This window comes from Procambarus clarkii, chromosome 16 (genome assembly GCF_040958095.1).
Source record: "Procambarus clarkii isolate CNS0578487 chromosome 16, FALCON_Pclarkii_2.0, whole genome shotgun sequence".
Classification (NCBI taxonomy): domain Eukaryota; kingdom Metazoa; phylum Arthropoda; class Malacostraca; order Decapoda; family Cambaridae; genus Procambarus; species Procambarus clarkii.
The window spans coordinates 32,483,101-32,511,032 of record NC_091165.1 but is presented as its reverse complement, the minus strand read 5'-3'; the positions used below and the strand labels follow the sequence as shown (position 1 = coordinate 32,511,032).

The window sequence follows — 27,932 nt, the reverse complement described above, 5'->3', positions numbered from 1 at the left end:
GAGTGGGAGAGGTTATATATATATATTTTTTTTTTTTTTTTTTTTTTTTTAGATATATACAAGAGTTGTTACATTCTTGTACAGTCACTAGTACGCGTAGCGTTTCGGGCAGGTCCCTGGAATACGATCCTCTGCCGCGAAGAATCGTTTTTTCATCCAAGTACACATTTTACTGTTGCGTTAAACAGAGGCTACAGTTAAGGATTTGCGCCCAGTAAATCCTCCCCGGCCAGGATACGAACCCATGACATAGCGCTCGCGGAACGCCAGGCGAGTGTCTTACCACTACACCACGGAGACTGCTAATTGGCAAGATGTAGTTCAGACTCCAATGGCTACACATTGGAGTCTATCACTAAGATAGGATTGGAAAATCCTTTGCCAACAAGAGTTTTGAGAGGTTTAAGATGCTCAAAAAGTTTTTTGCACAGGTTGCTGATGAGATTTGTATCATTAACCTCGACTCCAAGATATTTATAAGACTCACAAGTCTCCACGGGCACTCCATTAATAGTATAGTTAACATGAAGAGAATGGGGAATAAGAACCCTTGTTTTATCAACAGAGATTATGAGCCACATTCTACTACTTTCTTGGAGAATGCATCAAGTAACACTTGTAGCCTTGGTTTACTGTGTGCCATAATACAAATATCATCAGCATAACATATAACAGTTTCCGTAGGTTGTACAGGTATGTCATGGATAAGTTTGTGCATAAGTATATTGAAGAGCATAGGGCTTAGGACACCACCTTGAGGTGTGCCTAGTTCGTGAAGATAATCCCCTATCCAGCTCAATAATCTCCCTTTAACACCAAGACCAGCTAATTTATATAAAATAACCTCTTTGTTGGCTTTATCAAAAGCTCCTTGTAAATCAATAAAAAATCTATAATAATCATTATCATTAGCTAGACATTTAATAATACAATCAGAGGTACTTTTGCCTCTGAGGAACCCGAACAAATTACTAGACAGCTGATCACCTATTATATATAAAAGTCTATTTAAAATGATCCTCTCCATCATTTTACAAAAACACGAGGTTAAAGACACAGGTTTGTACTCTCCATTGGCTTTAGGGATAGGGATGATCATAGCTTTTTTCCATTTACTGGGAATACTGCCCTCTTTATAACTAATATTAAAGAGGTCTAAAAGTGGGCTTTTCGTCATAGTGGCAAGTTCATTAAGTGTTTCATAAGTTACTCCATCCTCCCCAGGTGCGGTAGATTTCCCAACTTTAATCGCCGTTATTAGTTCTTCTCTGGCAATACCTGTGCAAGTGACATCACCACTGTTACCTGCTGTAAGTATAAAATCCTTTCTTAGATCTTTCCAAGAATCTAACGACTCTCTCGTTACAGCAGGTAATGAACTAAGTTTGGCAGCTTCCGCCCATTTATTTACGAGCCCATTTGCAATTCCTTGCGGGTCTGGATGTGCAACAAAATTATGCTTTTTACCCCTTATTTTATTTACGTCTTGCCAGATTTCCTTCAAGTTTCTGTTACTCCCAACTTTCTCTGCAAATTCCTGCCAATACTTGCTCCTAATTTCCTTTCTCTTCTCCCCACACAGCCTAGCAACTGCCAGTAAAGTATTCTTCCCTTCCTCAGTCCTACCATTCCTATTCCAATCCCTGTGAGCTCTCCTCATTGTTAATGTCCACCCCTTAAGCATCTTGTCATGTGTATAATTTTCTTTTCTGGGGGGATGCCTTTTTATACTAGATGGTTTCCGGTTCAATGTTGCATTAAATACATCTACCTCCTTAATTAAATCTTCATAAAATGCTTCTGCCGAAACTGGCTTATAAGTATCATACCAAGACTTAATATGGCCAACAAGACCCCTTAATTCTCCCTTATTAAACTTTAACCTTTTCCTCTGAAGGCAGGCATGCTTTTTATCTACTTTAAGCTGTATTTGTAATGCAAAATGTTCACTTAGCATTTCATCCACAGTAAGACAATTCCCCTCTATGCCCTCAGCATTTATCAAACAAGCATAATCTAATCTCCCTCCCCTCAAATGAGTAGGAGAGGGCTCGCCCAGCAGTTGAACATCTTCATGTTCCTGGTACCATCTGCAACCATTCCTATTTGCTTTACCCCTTGATCCTAAAGCTGGATGTCTGGCATTAAAATCCCCTACCACAAGTGTATCTTCAGAAAAGAAGGAATCTGGCAAGTATCTTAAATCAAGGGAGCCATCAGAGATGTATAGATTAATGAAATTTAACTCTCGGTCTTGTAATTGTATCCGCAAGCTAATACTTTCAATACCTCTATATCTCTGAGGGATTCTAGTTATCTCAGCAGGTATGGTACTTTTGACATAACATGAGACCCCCCCTAGTTCCTAAATCAGCATATAAGTGAAAACCTCTATAGCCATTTAGCCTCAGTATGCTACCATCCCTATCCCCAGTTTCCTGGAGTGCTACTATGTCAATATCCTCTCTAAGAGTATAATAGTGTACATCCACCGCTCTAGTTTTTAATCCATTAATGTTCCAAGATAATATTCTTGGAACTGTTGCCCGTTGTTGGAATTATTCTATTCATTGTTGCCCGAAAACGCTATGCATACTAGTGGCTTTAAGTATTGTATGTATTACCTCTATCTATAAATCCAACATCATGTTTGTAACTAATCCTCTATGTATGTACTTTTACCTGAATAAACATTTGATTTGATTTACTTTCATCCATAATTAATAATAAAACTACCTTTGCCCTGTCCGTCACATTCCATGAGATACGAGAGTACCTTAGAAACTTCCTTCCAACACCGTAACATTTTTTTCTTTCTCCTCACTTTCACAATTACTACTAACATTGAAGGTAATATTATTCATATCTATTTTCTTTGTTATTTCTGTATACCGTTTTACTTTAACCGTTCTTTCAATATTTGTCACAACAGGAGGTTGAACACCGCGAACACTATTAGAAATACTACTATTTAACACTACTATTTTCCTGACTATCCTCTATCATTGATTCGTCATGCTCCTCCTTATTTTCTTCTACACTCGTTTCACACAGAAATCACAATAACGTGATGCATCAAATGAACAAATCCACAAGGGCCGTGACGAGGATTCGAACCTACGTCCGAGATCATCCCAGACGCCTCCTTTATTGACTGAGCTATAACATGGTCAAAAGAGTTGAAACCGAAGTTCTACTGAACTTACTGGATCCTACAGCCTCTCCGAGACACAAACCAGGGTTTTACATAACTCCCCCCATGCACTCGAGCTATGTCAATAGGCCGTTCTCCCTCTTCGCCCATACTTTATTACACGGTTTGTGTCTCGGAGAGGCTGCAGGATCCAGTAAGTTCAGTAGCACTTCGGTTTCAACTCAACTCAAATCAAATCAAATCAAATGTTTATTTAGGTAAGGTACATACATACAAGAGATTTTACAGTGAGTGATGGATTTATAGATAGGGCTAGTACATACAATGCCTAAAGCCACTATTACGCAAAGCGTTTCGGGCATGAAAAACTTAAATGACTAAAGCTTAATACTAATTGAGCATAAAGAATAAAATGAAAACGTGGAATGAAAACATAGCTGAAAAAGCAGCACAAATACAATTCTGTCGACAAACAGCGCTCTTTAAAAAAAAACAGACATTGGTTGACAATAGAGGGGTAAGGTAGGTTACAGGGAATTTATTAGGTATAGCTTCGTTTTTATCTTAAACTGGTTGAGAGAGGTACAGTCTTTAACATGGTTGGGAAGGTCATTCCACAATCTGGGTCCCTTGATTTGTAGAGCATTTCTAGTTTGATTAAGTCTTACTCTAGGAATATCAAAACTGTATTTATTTCTGGTGTGGTGCTCATGGGTTTTGTTACAACCTTCTATGAAGCTTTTGAGGTCAGGATTGGCATTACAGTTTAGCGTTTTATATATGTATAATACACATGAGAGAATGTGCAGTGACTTAATGTCTAACATATTCAGAGATTTGAGTAGGGGTACCGAGTGATGTCTGGGGCCAGAGTTGGATATTGTCCTAATAGCAGCTTTGTGTTGAGTAATTAGAGGACGTAAATGATTTTGGGTAGTAGAACCCCAAGCACAAATACCATAGTTGAGATATGGATAGATGAGGGAGTAATAAAGTGTCACCAGGGCAGGGCGGGGTACATAATATCTGATCTTAGAAAGAATGCCAACAGTTTTTGAAACTTTTTTTGATATATTTTGAATGTGTCCCTGGAAATTCAGCTTGTGGTCAATGAGAATGCCAAGGAATTTGCCATCTAATTTGTTACAAATTTGGGTATTGTTTATTTTGAGATTTATTTGATTAGAGGATTTATTGCCAAACAGAATATAGAAAGTTTTGTCAATGTTAAGGTTGAGTTTGTTGGCAGTTAGCCAAAGATGGACTTTATTTAGCTCAGTATTTACTGTGGCATTTAGAGCAAGGGGGTCAGGACTGGAGTAAATGAAGGTTGTGTCGTCAGCAAATAGAATTGGTTTGAGGTGTTGGGAGGCATTTGGAAGGTCATTAATGTAGAAGGTCACTCTTTTGACCATGTCATAGCTCAGTCGTTAAAGGCAGCGTCTGGTGTAACAAACTAGGCTTTGTTGTAAGAAATTATTCAGTATAGATTCTCAGTCATAGACATGGGGTCCGTGTGGTCTTGAAAGTTTGGAGTAAGAAGATGGTCGACCTGACTCTGGAGAGAAAGGTCATCCCTCCAGGGATTAAAGGGATTAGCATTTAAGATTACAAGGTGGCTGGTTCTCTGTATTAATGCAACATATAATGAATATTTCAACAAAATACATTAAATACAGTAATTAACTAATTTGGTTTATGTATGTATGTTAGGTTTACATGTATGTAGAATGAAGGTTGAGATGAGGGTGGTATACCGTCACAGAGAAGTGACGTCATGTGGAGGGACTAGTTTGTGGTCCGGATGACTCACCATGTCAAGGTCACGCGGCCCAGAGAGTGACCACATTAGTAATTCATAAAATTATAAAAGCAGGTCACTAGACAATGTGGTAATTGGAAATAGTCTTTCCCTAAGATGCCTGAACAATTACCATCAGTTTAATAAGAGTTTAACCATCTGCGTTGACAGTAAATTTAAGATTAGTTTGTTAAATTAATCCTTGCTTGGTAATTGATAACCTGGGAAGCAGGCGGAGTAAATTCACTCGCCACAACGCCTACACCATCGGGGTGGTCGTCTCACCTCATCACCACCCACCAGCTGCGTCCTCAAGACTGCAAGCGGACCGGAAGTAAATGTTGGAAAATCGAAGAGGGAGCCAGCATGTAGCAGTACTAATACTTCTCGTCGATGGATCCATGGTTATGTCGTCTATTGTAACGTCAGCGGGACGATGCGGACACTAGATGAACGACACGGGCTCCCTACAGAGTACAGTCTACTCGCCATAGAAGGGGCCCACAGCCTCCCTCGGCCCAAGGTCAACTGTACAATGGTATACACGCATGCTAACTGTAGGTAGTAACTGAGTGATTGTAACCTATCCACCGCTGCCCACTGGATGGGGGGCGGTGTGCAGGACAAACATATCAATTGTGACACTAGCTCTCCACATATGTCAGTTACTTAATTTAGAACCTGTACTTGAGGTCGATCTCGAACCCATTGTTGATGTGACGACTTATATTGAATTTTGTAACTAACTCATCAAGATTGTAACTTGCTTAGCTAAATGAATTGTGGGGTTCAGTCCCTGAGCCCATTATGTGCCTCTGTAACCCTTTCCACTACCGCCCACAAGATGGGTATGGGGTGCATAATATATGAACTAAACTAAAACATGGTGTTTACGGTCTCGTAGTCTGGTGTCATCAAGAAACGCCTAAGATGACGTGGACCATGGTGACTGAAGATTGGGAGCCACTTGTGATGTCAACACGCCACCCACCTCAACGCCATCTGCAGCTACTTCCGTCAAGATACAGATACATCGTTAGGCGTTTACGTCCTGCATCTCTGTGGTTCAGCTACTAGTTCAGTCTCTTCTATCAAGACTGTTGTGTGAGCTACAAGATGAGTAATGAGTCGCGTCTTGTTAGCGAGGTTCACCCGACCGGCGGCAGCCAATCACGAGCTGTCACTGGTCACTCAACACTCAATTAGTGAACAGTTTGTTGTCCTTCAGCGGTAACTGGATGAAGTACAAGAGGACCAGGATTATCTAGTCAGCAACTGATGGTCATGGAACTACTGTCAACTAATCGTCAGCTTCTAACATCGATTTTTTTTTCATCATGAACAATAGAGGAACGGAAAAAGTAAATGTCATATTTACTCTTTAGAATTAACGTAATGCTTCTGAAAACCTAGTAATATGAATTTGGTCAATATAGTATTTAAATGTTGAAACAGAGAAGTTAAGTTACTAAAAGTCTGGACGACTGAAATATGGAAAATATAGTATTTAAATGTTGAAACAGAGAAGTTAAGCTACTAAAAGTCTGGAAGTCTGAAATATGGATTTTTTTTTGTTAAATAACGCTATAATTTAAACCTATTGCGCGGTGCCTAGAGCAACAGGTACTAGAAAATTGTTGTCATGTCGTATTCTGTGCTTGAGAGCAAGAGGGGCGAACTATATAAACATTTGACACTCTTAGTGCGAACACCATTTTTGCTGAACTTCAGTGCGGTCTGCTGCATGATGCGAGGAGGACGTGTTGCTCTGCATCTTCGTGTTTGCACGTGGCTGCTGCAGCTAAATGTTGTGAATTTGTTCTCGACTGTTGCAGTGATACAGTGCCTTTGTGTATCGAGGAAATGGCTGAGGCGGTCTGCCTAGGTGATGGAAGATCCTGTACTGGGCCTGGAGAGTGTGACAGTGGGGATGGCAGACAGGATGATACTAGGCCGTATCAAGCAGTAGTAAACAGATATAAACGGAGAAATATTCAAAGACAGCGAGACGAAGACAGTGAGGAGGAAATAACAAAGAGACCAAAAAATGAAGACATGCTCAGCAGGACGCGGGAGATGCAGACTAATGGAAGGAAGAGGCTGTTGTTCCCTACAGCATGTCAACTGAATTTCCATCAAAAGCTGGAGTGGACGGTTCGTTTCGCTAAGGAGTTTTTTGAATATGAACCACTATTCAAGGAGGGTCTTCACCGGCCCTATATAACAGTTGGGACAGAAGAGGCCGTGGAACACCTAACGAAGGATGGGTTTGAGAATATTGTGATGGTTACTCCGGAAAAAGGTATGATGTACACCAAGGTCATAGTGTTTAAGTATCCAACTTATTTGGATCCTGATTATCTATTGCTCAACAATGATAGTGTTGTTTGGGCAAAGAGGAACAGTGTTCGTGGTGAAAAACAAAGCCAGGTTGTTGCCTTGGTAAAGGGTGAGGCTCCAGAAAGAATTTTTGTGCAAGGACTAGGCTACAGGAAAGTTGTAAAATACATTGAGGAGCCCATATTATGCATGAAGTGTTCTCGTTGGGGACATATGGCTTGGAAATGCCAGTTTGACTCCAGGTGTCGGTACTGTGGTAAGAAACACGACTCTCGAGAGTGTAGAGTCAAGATTAAAAACGGTGAAAAAATCGTCCCATCTTGTTGCAATTGTCGAGGAAGCCACAATGCTGGTTCCTATCTATGTCGCATGAAGCCTCATCTGAGAGACTCGAGGACGGGTGCTACAAGCAGGATAGATGTATCCTCGAAGGAAGGAAAGATTGTGCAGCAGGAACATGGAGGAAACAGTTGGAAGCCAATGACAGCGCCTATGAACAATGTGTGGGAGAAAGGAACGGAGACAATTAAGGCGAGCCTAGGGAAAGTAGGAAATGCAGCTGAAAAAATTAAACCTTGTGGAAACAAGGTTCAGGTCAATATAGTGAACTCTGAGGTTGGTACTCAAATATTGGAATATCTAAAAAAACTAGAAAAGAGGATTGAGGCATTAGAAAAATTAACTATGGGGGGTAGACGGGGTGAAGATGGTGGTGAAACAGGACGTGAAGTGGAAAGTGAAACAGGACGTGAAATGGAAAGTGAAACAGGACGTGAAATGGAAAGTGAAACAGGACGTGAAATGGAAAGCCAAATAGGACGTGAAATGGAAAGCCAAACAGGACGTGAAATGGAAAGCCAAACAGGACGTGAAATGAAAAGCCAAACAGGACGTGAAATGGAAAGTGAAACAGGACGTGAAATGGAAAGTGAAACAGGACGTGAAATGGAAAGTCAAACAGGACGTGAAATGGAAAGTGAAATAGGACGTGAAGTGGAAAGTGAAACAGGACGTGAAATGTGCGTTGAAGAAAGTAAGGAAGAACATGACGTATTGATGATAGAGGATAGTCAGGAAAATGAACTTTCTAGTAGTGTTAGCGTTCAACCTTCTGTAGTGACAAATGTTGAAACAAAGGTTAAAGTAAAACGGTATAGAGAAATAAGAAAGAAATTAGATATGAATAAGATCACCTTTGATGCTAGTAGCTGTTGTGCAAATGAGGAGAAAGCAGAAATGTTACAGTGTTGGGAGAGTCTGTCTGAGAAAATCTCGTATCTCATGGAATGTGACAGACAGGGCAAAGGTAGTTTTATTAAATCATGGATGAAAGTAGAGTGAGAATATTATCTTGGAGCGTTAATGGGTTAAAATCTAGTGCGGTGGATGTACACTGGATGACTGTGGGATATCAGCTGAATAACCAGAACATAATTTGTAGTCTCACATACAACCAAAGTGTACTTAAGCTCTGCCTTTCCTTTCCAAAGGTGTTTATTTTTATTTTTATTTTTTTATTTTTGTTTGTTTGTCATCTTTGCCTGTTTTATACTCTTAATTATTTGTTCTTAGTTAATCCCCTTGTCACTAAACCTAGGGCTTTTTATTACCCTGTTAATTAACCATTACTAAGCTAATTATCTTCAAGATCATTTTTTTTTTTTTATGATTATCATTTTTCTTATTATTTTTTATTTTACATTTATATTGTCAGTCTCTACTGATTTTTTGTTTTTTTTCTTTTATGTAACTTCTGTGTCCTCCCTGGCTAACTATTGGATCTTTATTTTACTTCTAAATTGTTACTATTTTATTGTATTTGCTTTTATTCTTGTGTTTTGCTTTATCGTGTATCTTGTATCGTGATCCCTCTGCATCCTATGCACACTGATATTGATCCTGATCAAAATCTTCTGTCTCATATCTACACCAACCAGCACATTGATCATCATTATTGCAAGTATTTCACAGCACACCAGGCTAAACACAAACTTCAAAATAGCACCTGTCTATCAGTTTATAACCAAAATGTTAGATCACTTGGTAAACATTTTGACGATTTAAATGCATTACTCACAGCAATAGGTACTAACCTATCGTTCATTATTTTAACAGAAACTTGGCTAAATAAAGACTATACCCAACTCTACAACTTAGCTGGTTATAAAGCCATTCATAACTGTAGGCCTAATAAAAAAGGTGGTGGCACAGCTATATATTACCGAGATACATTTATCTGCAACAGTGTTATTAGTGACAGAGATGACTACTGTGAATATACTTTTGCTCAGTTTTCAATTAAATCCCTTAAATCTTCTTTGACTATTGGAGCCATCTATAGATTTCCCAATACTAACATAGCTTCTTTCTCAGACAACCTAAGGAATCTTATTATAAACAACAATCTCAACAAAAACCACTTCATTCTGGGAGGAGATTTTAATATTGACCTGGGTCAACAAAATTGCTCTCAAGTTAACTATTTCCTTAACAGCATGAACTCCTGTATGCTAATCCCCACAATCACCAAACCTACCCGAGTCACCCAAACATCAGCCACTACCTTGGACCACATATGGACAAACATAACAGCTCCCCTTGTATCTGGTATAATCTATGACAGAACAACTGACCACTATCCTACCTTTCTCATAGCGAACATGGACATAACACCACCAAAAAGCAAGAAACTTTCATTTAGGCTACACAGTGAATCAGCTTTAGACAATCTTACAGAGGCACTTTACAATATTAACTGGGATTCTGAATTCAATAATACCCATGATATAAATTCATTAGCTAACCTCTTCATCTCCAAAACTCTAAGCCTCTACAACATTCATTGTCCCCTCCTTACCAAGCAAGTAACTGACAAAAGATTAAACAATCCATGGCTCACAAGTGGCATTCTCAACTCAATCAACAAGAAACATGAATATGAAAAGAAAGTTAGGATTGGCCTAGTTTCAAAGGAAGTAGCTAAAAGGTACTCATCAATGCTTACCAGTATCATAAGAAAGGCAAAACTTGCATATTATGTGAATAGATTCAATGAAGCAAAAGGCAACATGAAAAGCACTTGGAAAACTATCTCTAGTATCCTAGGAACTAAACAACACTCACATAACCAAATAAAACTCTACAATGATGGGGGTATACCGTCAACTGACTTAGAAATGGCAAATGAATTTAACAGTTTCTTTTCATCGGTTGGTGCTAATCTTGCCAGTAAAATCCCACAGACTCAGACACATATTAACACATATCTCTCAGGCAGCTATCCAAACTCTCTTCTCCTTTCACCAATCAGCCCGGCAGATGTTGTGTCCATCATACATTCTCTAAAAACCAAGGCAGGGAACACCAGTGAAATTCCGTCCATTGTGTACAAGAGAGCCTCCCATGCCCTTGCCCCACCCATAGCACTACTGTTCAACAAATCTATAGAGTATCACACCTTCCCTGATATCCTCAAAAAAGCAAGAGTAACGCCAGTCCATAAAGGAGGCAATCCGGCGGACATAAACAATTATAGACCAATATCAAATCTACCCATTCTATCAAAAATATTTGAAAAAATTATTTACAAACAGCTCTATTCCTACCTCGTAAAATTCGACATACTCAGCCCCTGCCAGTTTGGCTTCCGGTCCCAAAAGAGCACCAATGATGCAATCATTAGTCTCCTTGACATTATCTACTCAGCCCTTGACAAAAATGAGTTTCCGATTGGACTCTTCATTGACCTAAGAAAAGTCTTTGATACTGTTAATCACAACTACCTCTTACTTAAACTCCAGCATTATGGAATCCGAGGCCTTGCCCTTGACTACATCCGATCCTATCTTAGTGACAGACACCAATATGTAACCATCAATGATACAACTTCTTCCACTCTACCAATTACCGTTGGAGTGCCACAGGGCAGCATCTTAGGACCTCTTCTATTTCTTATATATATAAACGATCTGCCTAATGTCTCTAATATTCTCAAACCTATATTGTTTGCTGACGATACTACCCTTATCTACTCAAACCTCAACCCACATACACTAAATAATGTTGTGAATAATGAATTAAAAAAAGTCCACTTATGGATGTCAACGAACAAACTAACATTAAACATCGAAAAGACTTACTACATCTTATTTGGAAGCAAATCATCAAATGCAATTCAGCTACAGATAGACAACATTAACATCAGTAATAAAAATGATGGCAAGTTTCTTGGCCTATTCCTAGACAAGAGACTCAACTTCAGCACCCACATTCAACACATAACTAAGAAAGTCTCTAAGACAGTTGGTATACTCTCCAAAATCAGATATTATGTTCCTAACTCTGCTCTCCTCTCACTATATTATGCACTAATCTACCCCTATCTTAATTATGGTATCTGTGCATGGGGGTCTACCACTGCAAACCACCTTAAGCCCATCATCACACAGCAAAAATCTGCTATCAGAATAATAACTAACTCTGCTTTCAGACAACACTCAGCTCCCTTGTTTAAATCCCTAAACTTGCTAAATATTAACTCCCTCCACACATTCTCTTGTGTCAACTACATTTACAAAACCCTGTTCTTAAATGCAAACCATGCTCTGAAACTCTCCCTGGACAGATGTAATAGGACCCATTATCACCACACCAGAAATAAATATCTCTTTGATATCCCCAGGGTCAAACTTAATCTGTGTAAACACTCTATGCAAATTAAGGGACCTAGTCTATGGAACTCACTCCCTAGTGAATTGAAAAACTGTAAAACGTTTGCCTTATTTAAAAGCAAAACCAAAAAGTACCTAACTTCATCTATTTAGTTTCCTACACCGAGCTTTAAATTTGCTCTGTACCTAGTGTTACCCAATCTCCTAATTTTTATGTAATATCAAACAACCTTATCATTGTGTTCATTGCTGTCTTCTTTTATGTGCTAGCCATATGCTGTATTGTGACTACCAATTTTTGTCAACTACCATTCAAGCTGTCATTGCAATCAATCTTATATTGTTTCTGCTGTATTGTGCCTACCAATTTGTTGTCAACTACCATTTTAAGCTGTCATTGCAATCAATCATAGCTACCAATGTGCTTTAATATACTGTACCTATAATTTTCTCTCATCTTTTTTTTTCATTCCATGTAATCTGTTTTCATTTTTTTGTCTATAAACTTTGCAAGTATTTACCTCCTTAAAATTTTCTTAGATTAAGGACCTGCCCGAAACGCTGCGCGTGCTAGTGGCTTTACAAGACTGTAATTACCATATTTGTATCCTCACATTCCTTATGTACATTCTTGTATATGCATAAATAAATAAATAAATAAATATTATACTCTTAGATAGTACTATATTAACCTGATATGTTACATGGGATTCTTGTATTTGTACTCACTGAATTTGTGCGCCCCTTGAGGGACTTGAAGTATGGGAAGGGGTAGAAATAGCCTAAGCTAATCTTTGAGTTTTTTTTTTTTTTTTTTTTTTTTTTTTTTTTTTTTTTTTTTTTTTTTTTTTTAACTTGTCTCAATAAACCTACTTGAACTTGGAAGACCATTATGTATTAAAGTGTCAAATTATGGATAACCATAGAAATAAGGAAATAAGTAGTGTACCACTTCAAATTGTTTGGATGTGTGATAATGATATGATAGACAGAATACTTAGGAACTACAAGAATTTTGCCCCAATGATTGTAACACTTACTATATTAATATACAATGTTAAATGTTGTATTGTGATTTGTGTATCTGTACTCACTGAATTTGTGCGCCCCTTGAGGGACTTGAAGTAGAGGGGGGTAGAAATAGCCTAAGCTACTCTATCCCTTTGAGGTGTATTTTTTTCTTGTCTCAATAAACATACTTGAACTTGAAGCGGTGAACTGTGATATTAGATTAGTAATATTAATTAATAAATGATATATGTTGTGTTTGATTGCTTAGTCTTAGAGAATGTCATGTGGACATTAATGTTTTAATAAAATGGATAAGTGGAACACCGGGATGAACTAGGAGCGAGTTCAGTGTTCCTCTCTTGTGAGACTGAGATTTCACTTTGTGTTTTTCATTTCTCATGTTGTGGATGGGAACACGGGTTGGCTAAATGAAGAGCCAGGGAATTTTACTATCTAGTTTTGCTGACAGATTAGGGATATTTTTATTTAGCTAGATCAGTCAGTGTAGGATGCATGGTTCCAGGTATTGGATGATTGCTGGCTGTCAGCTGACAGTCGGGATACTTGCTAAAAGTAGTAATGTTTATATTATGATGTTTGCTGGACAATCTGATGATTGTCATTTATTTAGTTAGGGTAGCTTGTGATAGAGGCATGGATTTATTAATTATAACTGTGGGTTTGGATATTAAACCTCATTTTTCATATAAAAAACAAGGTTTATTAAATTACTTATGGGGGGAGGGGGGTTGTAACAAACTAGGTTTGTTGTAAGAAATTATGTATTATAGATTCATTATTTGGTCCATGGGGTCTTGAAAGTTGGAGTGAGAGGATAGTCTACCTCACTTTGGCAGGGGGGTAGAAATAGCCTAAGCTACTCTATCCCTTTGAGATGTATTTGCTTATCTCAATAAATATACTTGAACTTGAACTTGGAAGTGAGAAGGTCCTCCCTCGGGGATTAGGACAGTAGTGTAGGTACAGGGTCGCCAGCTCTCCTTGGTTTTAAGTATAACTGACTCATTCAGGTATTAAAGTAACTGTAATTAATAACTCCCTGTTGTCAAGCATGTTGATTAATTTAACGTCAGTTATGAGTGCAGAATCAAATCCCCTTCTTAACCATATGTATATGCATATTATATAGATTTACCCCCCCCCCAAGATTCAAGATTGTGTATAGAGATAGCTCTAGAATTAATATAAATTTACAGTTAATTTAGTAAGATTTATTTTATTTCATTTTACATTTAAAAAAAGAGATCCATAGGCACTGATTCTCTAATTCTTCAATATAAAGAATGGTCCTTCAAAACATTTACTATTATTATTATATAGTAGAGCTAAATTTCCCCACATTCGTTTTGGTCTTTCAAACTAGGATCTTATCTGAAACCCAACAAAGAACCAAAATTAATATTAAATCTATACCGGTTCTCAGAGCCCAAATTCTTTTTGGTTCTTCAGACCCGGATATGCCAGTATAAATTCATATATATTTTATGGTCCAGTGCATCATATTAAATTACTGGTTCTATATAATCTATTATAACTCAACTAATCAATTACTAACCCTGATTATAGTATACTCCTAATTAGATAGTATTATCAGGTACTAGGATATATATTCTGTATTTGTGCTGTGTATTGTATTTGTGCTGCTTTTTCATCTATGTTTTCATTTCTTGTTTTCATTCTACTCATTATGCTCAATTAGTATTAAGCTTGTCATTTAAGTTTATCATGCCCGAAACGCTTTGCGTAATAGTGGCTTTAGGCATTGTATGTACTAGCTATACCTATAAGTTAAACAATCCTTGTAATTATTTATTGTATGTATGTACCTTACCTAAATAAAATTGTATTGTATTGTATATTAATTATTATTTACGGCCGTCAGCAGACCGCCACCCATATATTATAGCCTAACCCCATTAGTTCACATTGTTAATATACTAGACTAATGCCACTTTCTACAAGTAGCATTAGTGGTTCATAGCCAACTACCCACAATACTTAGACCTATATCCCAAACAGAGGCGAGAATATTTAGGTCAACTGCTCATAATTTTTACAGCAATCTTGTGTTAACATCTGCATTAGATTGGTCACACCATTTAACAAATATTTATCTCGGTGGTAATGATATCCAACCAACTCACCACCCAGATGAACTCATAAACCATCTCAGAAATATCATCAATTCCTTTAAGGAAATTAATAGCACCGTTGTGTTCGCATTAGTGGAACTTCTCCAACCAAGGAGTAATAATCGTTGGAGAGTGAGTCCTGAGTATTATCAACGTGCAACTAAATATATTAATTTTCGGCTGAGAAAAAGAGTGAGGCTGGACGCTACCTACATTCACTTTACTGTCAGACTATATCATGAAAACTTGGCTCCAGACGGAGTACACCTGTCACCAGAGTCTAGGGCATATGAGGTCGATAAATTAATTAATACCATTAATCACCACAGAAGGTTGTGGCTAGCAAGCCAACATTAACTGTACATATTTAAATTTCTTATACATGTATTTCTTATAAATGTATATTGTATATATCAAAACTACAAAACCCAAAAACATAGCACTGATATATCAACATTATTGCACATAATTTTTGTATTTATGCCAATCCACATTGGATAGGATATTTTTAGACTGGAATTGTACTAAGTTATGTACAACTCTAGCCTAACTTATTATTAGTTACTTTATTAGGTAGGATTAATACCAGACTAGTACTGTGTTAGACAGCACTGGCTAATTACTATTTAATGTTGTGCAGATCCTAAGTAGGGTGAAATTTATTATCTTTACACAAATTGTGTATTTATTTTATTGTATTTCTTACTGTATACTCCTTTGAGTGTTACTAGGTGTCACTATACCAACCGAGGGTGATAACGATAAGCTAACCCCAGGTGCAACCGTAGTGGCATCCAAGCATCACTCAAATCTTAAGTGCTCCTGTTAGGTAGGAAACCTAACCTCTATACGAGGTAGGATTAAACATAACCTAAGAAATTAAATATTAGGCTATTAATAACTGTACCTGCCCCACACATATGAGAGCAAGTACCATAGCTGTCAAAATTAGCTATATAAGCTCTATACAGCTCAAACTCATAGCCAACATGGCTACACCAAGAAAGTTAGAAATAACCTTGAAAGACCTTCAAAGTCACTTGACAAGGCTACTCAACATATGTGACAGCTAGATAGACAGTCTCCGTGGTGTAGTGGTAAGACACTCGCCTGGCGTTCCGCGAGCGCTATGTCATGGGTTCGTATCCTGGCCGGGGAGGATTTACTGGGCGCAATTCCTTAACTGTAGCCTCTGTTTAACGCAACAGTAAAATGTGTACTTGGATGAAAAAACGATTCTTCGCGGCAGGGGATCGTATTCCAGGGACCTGCCCGAAACGCTACGCGTACTAGTGGCTGTACAAGAATGTAACAACTCTTGTATATATCTCAAAAAAAAAAAAAAAAAAAAAAAAATGTATCCAGTTGATCTCATATCGCTGGAATTCTCAGCAAAGATAGCTAACCAGAAACTCAAACATGTACAAGAAATTATTGTGATGTACACAGGTGCACTCAATGTCAGTAATACTGACCCAGATGAAATATATCAACTTATATCTGACCTAGCCAACTATGTAGACGAAATTTAGGCCAGGTTAAATTACTATAATAAGATGCGTGCAACAGAAAATGTTCCTGCTGGGTTGGAACACCTTTATAGTATACTCATACCAAAGCAAGCACCCAGCTCATCAGATAAAATAAATGAGCTAAAGCAAGATGAGGATACTCCTCTAATTAAATTAGATCCTTACACTGGATCAATAATTGTAGTTAAACCATCATTTTCTACAGTTTTATTAAATACAACCTTACCTAATGATATATTAACCGAATCTGAATAGCTTTCAGAGGGCTCATCCATATATTCCATGGATTCTGAGAATTCAGTACATGAGGCTACTGAATTATTATGCTTCCCAGATGAACCCAAAGAAAGAAGTGAAACTGTAACAGACAGTGAAGCTGAAACAGAAGATGAAGATACAGCTGAAGCTGAATTAGGAGCTGAAGCTGAATTAAAAGTTGAAGCTGAATTAAAAGCTGAAGCTGTATTAAAAGCTGAAGCTGAAATTGAGGCTGAGGCTAAGCAAGAAGCCTTAAGCCAAATTAGTGATAGTCCTAATCACTCAAATCAGCCTCTTAGAGGTAATGCTGAACATGATAGCACCAATCAAGCCATCCAGCTCTCTAGAGAAAGTACTGACAACGAGAAGGCTATCATAAATCTTATGCACCAGCTATTGGACTTAACCAGATCAATCAGTTGACTCCTTGCAAACATTTAGTCTAAAACTAGTCACTGTTAAAATCCTTCAGCAGTGAAGTGGATCAATCCACTGCTGAGTAAATGACTAAAATTGTCATCCAAAGAATGTTGTCTAGCGAGGTGCTAAATGAATTATATTCTTATCAGAATAATACCGTCCTGACAATGCAGGATATATTAGCAGGTTTGTATATTGCCATGAATCAAAGACAGGCAGACCAGGCACCTAATGCCTATACTCAATCAACAGAGACAGTACCCACATTAAATTCTTTAATTGAAACTCTTAAAGTGACACAGTCATTAGGTAATACAGGAACTAATAATCAATATAATATTAACAGACCAAAAATTTATTTATCAGTGAGACCTAAGAATAACATAAGTACTCCCTATAGAGCCCAATAATTACTCCCAAGAGTACAACAAGTACTCTCAAGAAACAAACTAATAAATACATGCAAACACCAAAGCCTTCAAAACCTGTAGACAATGTTTCACCTAAACCGGTGAACCTTAACCATGCTGTAGTCTGGGAGTTATGTTTGTTTTGCAATTAAAACCATTCTGTATATAACTGTACAAGTTACCCTAATAGAGACACCCGAGTCAGACGACTAAACAGTTACACAGATGTACCAGGTGTCTCAAACCACATAATACTAACAGCTGTGAGACCCCACTGAACACCTGCAATAGGTGTTGAAGACGGCAGCATCATGCTGCACTGTACAAATATCAAATATTAAATCAAATTTTCAAACTCCAAGGTAAGAGATAGAAATCTTACACAAGTACAGTGCTGCAAGTTGCGAGAAGTTTACAGCGGTCAATCACCAGCATCTCAAGTTAATGCAACATTGCCTACTGCCCAACTCCAAGTCTAGAATAAAAGGGCCAAGATCGCCATTCGTGGCCTATTCGATCAAGGGGTCCCAGAAAACCTTTATTACCCAGAAAGCGGCAGAGGCACTTAAATTAAAACCAATAACATAGGTCTAACTAAACCTGTCAGGGTTCATGATAAATAGAGGACCCCCAGGAATACAGTAGTCCAACCACTAGTACGCCTAGGTGGCTATGTCAGGGCCGTTCAGCCCATAGTAGTAGATCAAATCCCGTTTGACCTAAATGTTAAGGGTCTAGGGAATACAGCCAGATTCCTACAGCAAAATGGAGTTAAATTGGCTGGCAACGAGTTAACGTCTAACCGCCTCACCGATGTAAATGTACTAGTAGGAGCAGACAACTAATACCAGTTTATTACTGGTCAAGTTAAACAACGGGGCATGAATTTGCTCAAATCAGCAGGAGGCTACCTACTTACAGGTAAAGTTTTAAACCTGAACAAGCCTATGTCTGCTAACAATAGATATTAATAGAAACTAAACCATCAGCTGAAAATAATTCTGTGGCAACCAGCATAAAGGAGAAAACAGTTGAGTAAATAAATCCAGATTGAGTCTGGTACAATTAATATTAGCCAAGATGTTTTTATGGATCTCAGTGGACAGCAGCCTAAACCAGTGCAAGTCGCAGCAACCAACCCCACTGTAGACCCAGAACTATTCTCGACAGGTATAATTGACCACACTCAGTCCCTACGTAAAACAAATAAATTAAGCTACAAAATTCTAGTACCCAATAAATCACGCAGGACCATGAAGTAATCCAGAAACTTCCATACCTGAAAATTTACCAGGACCAAGGTCCTAAATAACCACTGGCCCATAAGGTCTTGCCAAGAAAACCTTAGACTAGTCTTAACCAGACAACTGCGTTTAATCAAAGTTTCTCTGAACTAGGATTCTCGTAATTTACCTAATGAAATTTCCACTTGCAGTGTTGTTTGGGCTACTTCTTTTTTCTCACTTCTGCCTTTAAGCAACTTTAGAAAACGTTTTTGGATCAGCACCTAGCACGAGCAAAATTGAAATCTTGCATATGGGTTGGGATAATCCATTACAAATTATCTTCCAAGCATGATTGGTCGTACTAACAATGAATTAATTTTGTCCAACAACCCTAGGTTTCCCATAATCTAGTGAATTAACACCTATTAACTCAACAGATTATATTGCTTAAGATGAGTCACAACAAAGGGACTGCCAATTAAATTCTTTAGACTCCCTTTAGGCTTCGTTAAGTCTCTAGAGGACTATAGCATCGTAGCCCAATAATTATAAATCGAGCACCCATTATTTTTTTGCAGGGATTCTCCTGCGCGGGCCCTAAGCCTCTGGCTGGCCCTCTGCGCGGGCCCTAAGCCTCTGGCTGGCCCTCTGCGCGGGCCCTAAGACTCTGGCTGGCCCACTAAGTGTTGCTTGTTTCTGTTTTACTTGGGCGGAGTATGAGTATTTATGACTCATATGGTCGCCTTAGTAAGATTTTGCCATATGTGTTTAATAACTTCTTCTGCTCTATTGAATCTAAGTTGGAATCTTAATGTGTTTGTAACTGTGCACTGTGTTAGATAATGTTGGAGTGGTCTGTTGTGGCTGTAACTGTGCACTGTGTTAGATAATGTTCCAGTGGTCTGTTGTGGCTGTAACTGTGCACTGTGTTAGATAATGTTCCAGTAGTCTGTCGGGCATTTCTCCACAGTGCTGACATTTCCTCTCATCACCCATTATTGCTCACCATGATCATTCAAGCCCATTATTGCTCACCACAATAACCCGAGCAAGCATTACTGCTCAGCATGGTAACCTGAGCAACCATTACTGCTCAGCATGGTAACCTGAGCAAGCATTACTGCTCAGCATGGTAACTTGAGCAACCATTACTGCTCAGCATGGTAACCTGAGCAAGCATTACTGCTCAGCATGGTAACTTGAGCAACCATTACTTCTCATCATGGTAACCCGAACAACCATTACTGCTCAGCATGGTAACCTGAGCAACCATTACTGCTCATCATGGTAACCTGAGCAACCATTACTGCTCAGCATGGTAACCTGAGCAACCATTACTGCTCATCATGGTAACCTGAGCAACCATTACTGCTCAGCATGGTAACCTGAGCAACCATTACTGCTCAGCATGGTAACCTGAGCAACCATTACTGCTCATCATGGTAACCTGAGCAACCATTACTGCTCAGCATGGTAACCTGAGCAACCATTACTGCTCATCATGGTAACCTGAGCAACCATTACTGCTCATCATGGTAACCTGAGCAACCATTACTGCTCATCATGGTAACCTGAGCAACCATTACTGCTCATCATGGTAACCTGAGCAACCATTACTGCTCATCATGGTAACCTGAGCAACCATTACTGCTCAGCATGGTAACCTGAGCAACCATTACTGCTCAGCATGGTAACCTGAGCAACCATTACTGCTCATCATGGTAACCTGAGCAACCATTACTGCTCATCATGGTAACCTGAGCAACCATTACTGCTCATCATGGTAACCTGAGCAACCATTACTGCTCATCATGGTAACCTGAGCAACCATTACTGCTCATCATGGTAACCTGAGCAACCATTACTGCTCAGCATGAAATTCTTTAAGCTACGTGCTTCGTTAAGTCTCAAGAGGACTATAGCACTGTAGCCTAATACATATAAACGAAGTAGTTACTACTACTCATAAATAACTCTGTTAAGCTATGTGCTTCCTTAAGTCTGTAGAGGGGTACAGCACTGTAGCCTAACCCATTCACAAATGAACAGTTTAACTCCTCATAATTTAACTAGGGTGACACTACCAAAGAAGAAGAAGATAGTAAGATTTACTTGATTTCATTTTGCATTTAATAAAAGTGATCCATAGGCACTGGTTCTCTAATTCTTCAATATAAAGAATGGTCCTTCGAAACATTTAATATTATTATATACTAGAGCTAGTTTTACCCACAACTCATCATGTGAGTGAATATGGTGCATTAGTGACAGTATTCGACAGCGCCACTCACCCTGTGAGTGAACACACCGCCAAAGTGACAGGATTGGGCCGTGTCACTCGTCCAGTGAGTGAACATGCTGCCATAGTGACAATATTGGACAGTGTCACTCATCTTGTGAGTGAACATGATGTCATAGAAACAGGATTGGGCAACGTCACTCATCCTGTGAGTGAACACACCGCCATAGTGACAGGATTGGGCAGCATCACTCATCCTGTGAGTGAACATGCTGCATTAGTGACAGTATTGGACAGCGCCACTCATCCTGTGAGTGAACACACCGATATAGTGACAGGATTGGATAGCGTCCGAATTAGTAACTGGGCGTCCACAATGCAGGCCGAGTTGGTAGCGATACTGGTAGCACTCGAAATTATTGACAACACTGAAGTAGACAGCTTAATTATTTCTGACTCCCTATCCTCACTACGAGCAATAAACAGTTTGCAATCAAGTAATAACGTGCTTGTCTTGGAAGCTAGACGTAGATATGTAAGAATACTTAGCAAGAGGGTAAATATAAAAATGTTGTGGATTCCTTCTCACATTGGCATGCAGAAACATGACAAAGTTGACGCCCTTGCCAAGGCTGCAGTAAATATACAGTATTGAATGGAATCTTGAGTTATCAAATAGGTCCCTTAAAAGTGTCATTAGACGAGAACTCCTAGATGGATTTGAAGAAAGTAGAACAGTGCAAACTGGAACTAGTAGGTCCATTGTTCATCACAATGAAATGTGTGAAGTAAAACATGTGTATGGGGCAAGTAACAAAGTCAGTAGACTAACAGATGTTGTCACAGCTCGTATAAGACTTGGCTACAAGTATCTCTGGCAGTTCGGCTTGTATAGGGATCTAGATGAAGTAAAGTGTAAAGTGTGTGGACATAGGCAGGGACACACACTCGAACACTATATCTTGGACTGTTGTAAAATTGAGCCTTTTAGAGATAAGTCTAAGCTCACTCTGTATGATATGGCAACCTATCTTATTACCATGGATAAATTACCTGAAATCCTTGCACTGTACCCACATTTTGCTTCCAGTAGATGAACGACATATGAGATTCAGAAACAAGTAGTGTATTGTGAGGACTAATAATAAACAGAAGCTCCCCTATGACTGTAATATCCCCATTGGCCAAACTATTATGTATTAACGATAAAACCTACCATTAATGTATGATGACTTACTGTAAATATGTAGCTCTTGTAATAGCACTTTCTCTGTAACTAGCTGACATTGTATCTATAAGGTGTGAAGGATTGAAGAAATTGTTTATGTAATAATCTAAGATGAGGTCTGATAAAGACCTTTTGTGCCCTCTGTAATGCTTTTGCGCTACCGCTCACAGGATGAGTATGGGGTGCACAATAAACTAGCCGCCTTCGGCGGCAACAATCAAATCCTCAACCTGTGAGTGAATATGTTGCATTAGTTACAGTATTGGACAGCCCCACTCATCCTGTGAGTGAACTTGCTGCATTAGTAACAGTATTGGACAGCGCCACTCATCCTGTGAGTCAACACACCGCCATAGTGACAGGATTGGGCCGCATTACTCATCCGATCTAGCAGTTGATTTTGTAAATGCGCCCAAGAAAGATAGTGTGCACTTTACATTATTAAAACAGTTAACACTGAAAAGCATCACTGAAAGTACTCAGGGTATGGGTAACGATGTGTATCAGTGCTATGCCGACGGCTCTGTAGAAGAAGGTGGACGATGTACTGGTTGCGCATGTAACATATTTGAACAATCTTCTCTCGTACATACAGCAATGAAGCGCGTCAGTGACTGGGCAAGTACAAGTCAAACCGAACATGCAGGCATATACCTTGCCACTGAATTTTTAAAAGACAAAGGCAGTGGACTTATATACTGTGACTCGCAGAGTGCACTCCTGGCATTGAACGCACATAGTAGTGACACCCATAAAATAGTCAGTGATATTCGAATGAATGTTTTAGCTGCCAAAGAAAAGAGATTTGACATTAAATTCCTATGGATACCATCACATGTTGGCATCTCAAGGCATGACACTGTTGATATGCTTGCAAAGACAGCCTGTAGAAAACCAGTGGTAGAAATTGATATGGGTGTTTCATTAGCAGTGATAAAGAGAATACCTAATGAAGATCTCACCGACCTAACAAATTCACAAAGACCTGAAAGTTGTAGCATTAAATATTATGATAGATATCGTGAGGAGACATTCACATTTTTTTTTTTTTTTTTTTTTTTTTTTTTTTTTTTTTAGATATATACAAGAGTTGTTACATTCTTGTACAGCCACTAGTACGCGTAGCGTTTCGGGCAAGTCCCTGGAATACGATCCCCTGCCGCGAAGAATCGTTTTTTCATCCAAGTACACATTTTACTGTTGCGTTAAACAGAGGCTACAGTTAAGGAATTTCGCCCAGTAAATCCTCCCCGGCCAGGATACGAACCCATGACATAGCGCTAGCGGAACGCCAGGCAAGTGTCTTACCACTACACCACGGAGACTGTTAAATAATATGGGACTAATAGAACAAGAACCCGGCAATGTGATGTTATAGTGGCCAGAATACGCCTGGGATATAGACGTATCTGGCAGCTTTCTCAAAACCCAAATGTCTAGTACACAATGTGTCAACTTTGTGAAAGAGAAAACATGCACTCTCTTGAACATTATATTGTAGAATGTCCCATACTGACTGACTTTCGCCCTCCTGGGCTAAGGTATGCTGAACTCTGTAACTACTTTATGAGTACTGGAACACTTGATGATATATTGGACTTGTACCCTAGATTAACCATGTAATGTATCAATTATACAATGAATGTATGTGATGTAACTCTATAACCTGAGCTTGTGAAAGCACCTTAATCACCTTCAGTGATTAAGTGCTTAATTGCACACTAGTTTCTCTATCAGTTATCTCACCCTGTCAGAGTAAAAGAGACAAATGTATGTGTATGCATGTGTGTATATATGTATATTTGCGTATATGTGTGTGGTGTGTATATGTATGTGTATAAAGTATATGTGGAAGTTGATCAGAATTCCATTTCACCTTTGTAAATGCACGTTAATGACACTATGTAAAAGACACATCGAACACTTTATGTAGGACATACGTAAATCTGTGTATCTATGTATGTAGCTTAGCCTAGCATTTTAAAAAGCACTACAATCACCGTCTGTGGTTGATTGTTCAATAAATCCCTGAACTATATGTTTAACTCATCTCTTACCCAGTCCATGGAGGACAGAAGAAAATGTATATATGCTGGTTAGCATTGTTAATGTGTGGCCACGTCTGTGGTAGAAAATAATAATAATAAAAATATCCTGTGAGTGAACATGCTTCCATAGTGACAGTATTGGGCAACGTTCTAATACTGTTCACCGTAACACCAATACAGCGTCCCTCCCCCGCCCACATGTAACCTCCCCACATCCCATGTGATGAGAGAGAGCTAAAAAGGGAGTGAGCTCCATTCTTGGTTGTCAGCAGTGTGCAGACTTTCAATATAAATGATGTGTGGAAGGGCTCCAGTGGGGGCTGTGTGGCGGTAAGGTGACGGAGTCCCATCACTCTCACTCTCAGTGTGAAGGGTGGGAGGGGAGGAGGTGATGGGCAGGGGTGATTGTCCGTGGTGTGAGGGTTGGGGTTGAGGGTGGGAGGGAGATCACCAGCCCTCCTCACGGTGCTGGGCTCAACATAACATCATCATACAAGTGGTACTGAGAAAGATAGCAGCAACAACGCGGTACTGAGAGAGATAACAACAACAACAACAACACGATACAAAGAGGTACACGTGTGGTCCAGTGTTTATCAACACGCGGCCAGTCCCACCCGTCTTTATGGCAGACATCCACGAATTTCTCCCAAGAATGTGTCCTCCCCCTCCCCCCCCCCCGGGATATTCCTGCCTGGGCCGTAAGCCTCTGCCTGGCTCAGGGTGTACTCACCTAGCTGTGCTTGTGGGAGCTAACTCTGGCTCTTGAGTCCCGCCACTCAACTGGCAATCAACTGCAGTACAGATTCCTGAGCCTACTGGGCTCTCCTTAAATTAATAGCCTACTGTGCTTACTGTGTCATTTATGTGTTATGTTCCCATTACTCGGCTCCATTATATATGTTAACCAATTCAGCACTACTACCTATCAGTTTTAGTGCCGGTGTAATTAATACAATAATTTACAGTTTCATTGTCGGTGTAATCAATACAATACTTAACACTTTACAGGAGAGGAGAGCGGGCTGTGTTATGGCTGCCCGGGACACGTGGACCCCTACACACACGTGCTCTTCACCCTCTCCCACTCTCACTAACACTCTCACTACCACTTTAATGACTACACCCTCGGCATTGTCTGTGGTTTTGACTGGTGGCATGAGAATATTGCGTTAAGGTAGCCGAGAGAATACACAGATGAGATAGAGAGCGGCAGCTGGTGTGTGTGGTCGGTCACAGCGGCTAGTGTAAACATTAGCGGCGCCTGAGGCCTGTGAACACACACCACACTGTTCTCTCACCCTGACCCACTGCTCCTCCTCCACGCTCTCTTGTCTCACTCTCACCCTGACCCACTGCTCCTCCTCCACGCTCTCTTGTCTCACTCTCACCCTGACCCACTGCTCCTCCTCCACGCTCTCTTGTCTCACTCTCACCCTGACCCACTGCTCCTCCTCCACGCTCTCTTGTCTCACTCTCACCCTGACCCACTGCTCCTCCTCCACGCTCTCTTGTCTCACTCTCACCCTGACCCACTGCTCCTCCTCCACGCTCTCTTGTCTCACTCTCACCCTGACCCACTGCTCCTCCTCCACGCTCTCTTGTCTCACCCTGACCCACTGCTGCTCCACGCTCTCTTGTCTCACCCTGACCCACTGCTCCTCCACGCTCTCTTGTCTCACCCTGACCCACTGCTCCTCCTCCACGCTCTCTTGTCTCACTCTCACCCTGACCCACTGCTCCTCCTCCACGCTCTCTTGTCTCACCCTGACCCACTGCTGCTCCACGCTCTCTTGTCTCACCCTGACCCACTGCTCCTCCACGCTCTCTTGTCTCACCCTGACCCACTGCTCCTCCACGCTCTCTTGTCTCACCCTGACCCACTGCTCCTCCACGCTCTCTTGTCTCACCCTGACCCACTGCTCCTCCACGCTCTCTTGTCTCACCCTGACCCACTGCTCCTCCACGCTCTCTTGTCTCACCCTGACCCACTGCTCCTCCACGCTCTCTTGTCTCACCCTGACCCACTGCTCCTCCACGCTCTCTTCTCTCACCCTGACCCACTGCTCCTCCACGCTCTCTTGTCTCACCCTGACCCACTGCTCCTCCACGCTCTCTTGTCTCACCCTGACCCACTGCTCCTCCACGCTCTCTTGTCTCACCCTGACCCACTGCTCCTCCACGCTCTCTTGTCTCACCCTGACCCACTGCTCCTCCACGCTCTCTTGTCTCACCCTGACCCACTACTCCTCCACGCTCTCTTGTCTCACCCTGACCCACTGCTCCTCCACGCTCACTTCTCTCACCCTGACCCACTGTTCCTCCACGCTCTCTTGTCTCACCCTGACCCACTGCTCCTCCACGCTCTCTTGTCTCACCCTGACCCACTGCTCCTCCACGCTCTCTTGTCTCACTCTCACCCTGACCCACTGCTCCTCCACGCTCTCTTGTCTCACTCTCACCCTGACCCACTGCTCCTCCACGCTCTCTTGTCTCACTCTCACCCTGACCCACTGCTCCTCCACGCTCTCTTGTCTCACTCTCACCCTGACCCACTGCTCCTCCACGCTCTCTTGTCTCACTCTCACCCTGACCCACTGCTCCTCCACGCTCTCTTCTCTCACCCTGACCATAAAGAATACTCTCACTTCCTCCCTCCACCAGTAGCCACGGACTACTGGACTAATATCCACCAGTAGCCACGGACTACTGGACTAATATCCACCAGTAGCCACTGACTACTGGTCTAATATCCACCAGTAGCCACTGACTACTGGACTAATATCCACCAGTAGCCACTGACTACTGGACTAATATCCACCAGTAGCCACTGACTACTGGACTAATATCCACCAGTAGCCACTGACTACTGGACTAATATCCACCAGTAGCCACTGACTACTGGACTAATATCCACCAGTAGCCACGGACTACTGGCCTAATATCCACCAGTAGCCACGGACTACTGGCCTAATATCCACCAGTAGCCACGGACTACTGGGCTAATATCCACCAGTAGCCACTGACTACTGGACTAATATCCACCAGTAGCCACTGACTACTGGACTAATATCCACCAGTAGCCACGGACGACTGGACTAATATCCACCAGTAGCCACTGACTACTGGTCTAATATCCACCAGTAGCCACTGACTACTGGTCTAATATCCACCAGTAGCCACGGACTAGTGGACTAATATCCACCAGTAGCCACGGACTACTGGACTAATATCCACCAGTAGCCACGGACTACTGGTCTAATATCCACCAGTAGCCACTGACTACTGGTCTAATATCCACCAGTAGCCACGGACTACTGGACTAATATCCACCAGTAGCCACGAACTACTGGTCTAATATCCACCAGTAGCCACGGACAACTGGACTAATATCCACCAGTAGCCACGGACTACTGGTCTAATATCCACCAGTAGCCACGGA

General features: G+C 40.5%; 2 protein-coding genes across 2 annotated transcripts; one reads left to right on the top strand and one right to left on the bottom strand.

The window, feature by feature from the left end:
* The first annotated feature begins 6,818 nt into the window (after positions 1 to 6,818).
* On the top strand, positions 6,819 to 17,342 carry LOC138365320 (uncharacterized). The gene is made up of 2 exons (XM_069325613.1): positions 6,819 to 7,257; positions 16,996 to 17,342. Exons 1-2 carry the CDS (start codon positions 6,819 to 6,821, stop codon positions 17,340 to 17,342), a joined length of 786 nt encoding a protein of 261 aa, XP_069181714.1.
* Positions 17,343 to 17,966: 624 nt separating this feature from the next.
* LOC123760168 (golgin subfamily A member 6-like protein 22) lies at positions 17,967 to 27,123 on the bottom strand. Its single transcript, XM_069325612.1, has 3 exons — positions 26,797 to 27,123; positions 25,792 to 26,697; positions 17,967 to 18,068 (listed from the first exon to the last, which is right to left on the bottom strand). Exons 1-3 carry the CDS (start codon positions 27,121 to 27,123, stop codon positions 17,967 to 17,969), a joined length of 1,335 nt encoding a protein of 444 aa, XP_069181713.1.
* Between the last annotated feature and the right edge of the window lie 809 nt (positions 27,124 to 27,932).

What these genes read in the sequence shown, in the direction of transcription:
- LOC123760168 (XM_069325612.1), bottom strand. Translation starts at nt 27,123, where the DNA reads ATGGTCAGGGTGAGAGAAGAGAGCGTGGAGGAGCAGTGGGTCAGGGTG. An exon ending in TGGAGGAACAGTGGGTCAGG is followed by an intron (nt 26,698 to 26,796) that starts GTGAGAGAAGTG and finishes GTGGAGGAGCAG; the next exon opens with TGGGTCAGGGTGAGACAAGA. An exon ending in AGGAGGAGCAGTGGGTCAGG is followed by an intron (nt 18,069 to 25,791) that starts GTGAGAGAACAG and finishes ATATTTGTACAG; the next exon opens with TGCAGCATGATGCTGCCGTC.
- LOC138365320 (XM_069325613.1), top strand. Translation starts at nt 6,819, where the DNA reads ATGGCTGAGGCGGTCTGCCTAGGTGATGGAAGATCCTGTACTGGGCCT. An exon ending in GATGGTTACTCCGGAAAAAG is followed by an intron (nt 7,258 to 16,995) that starts GTATGATGTACA and finishes TATGCTTCCCAG; the next exon opens with ATGAACCCAAAGAAAGAAGT.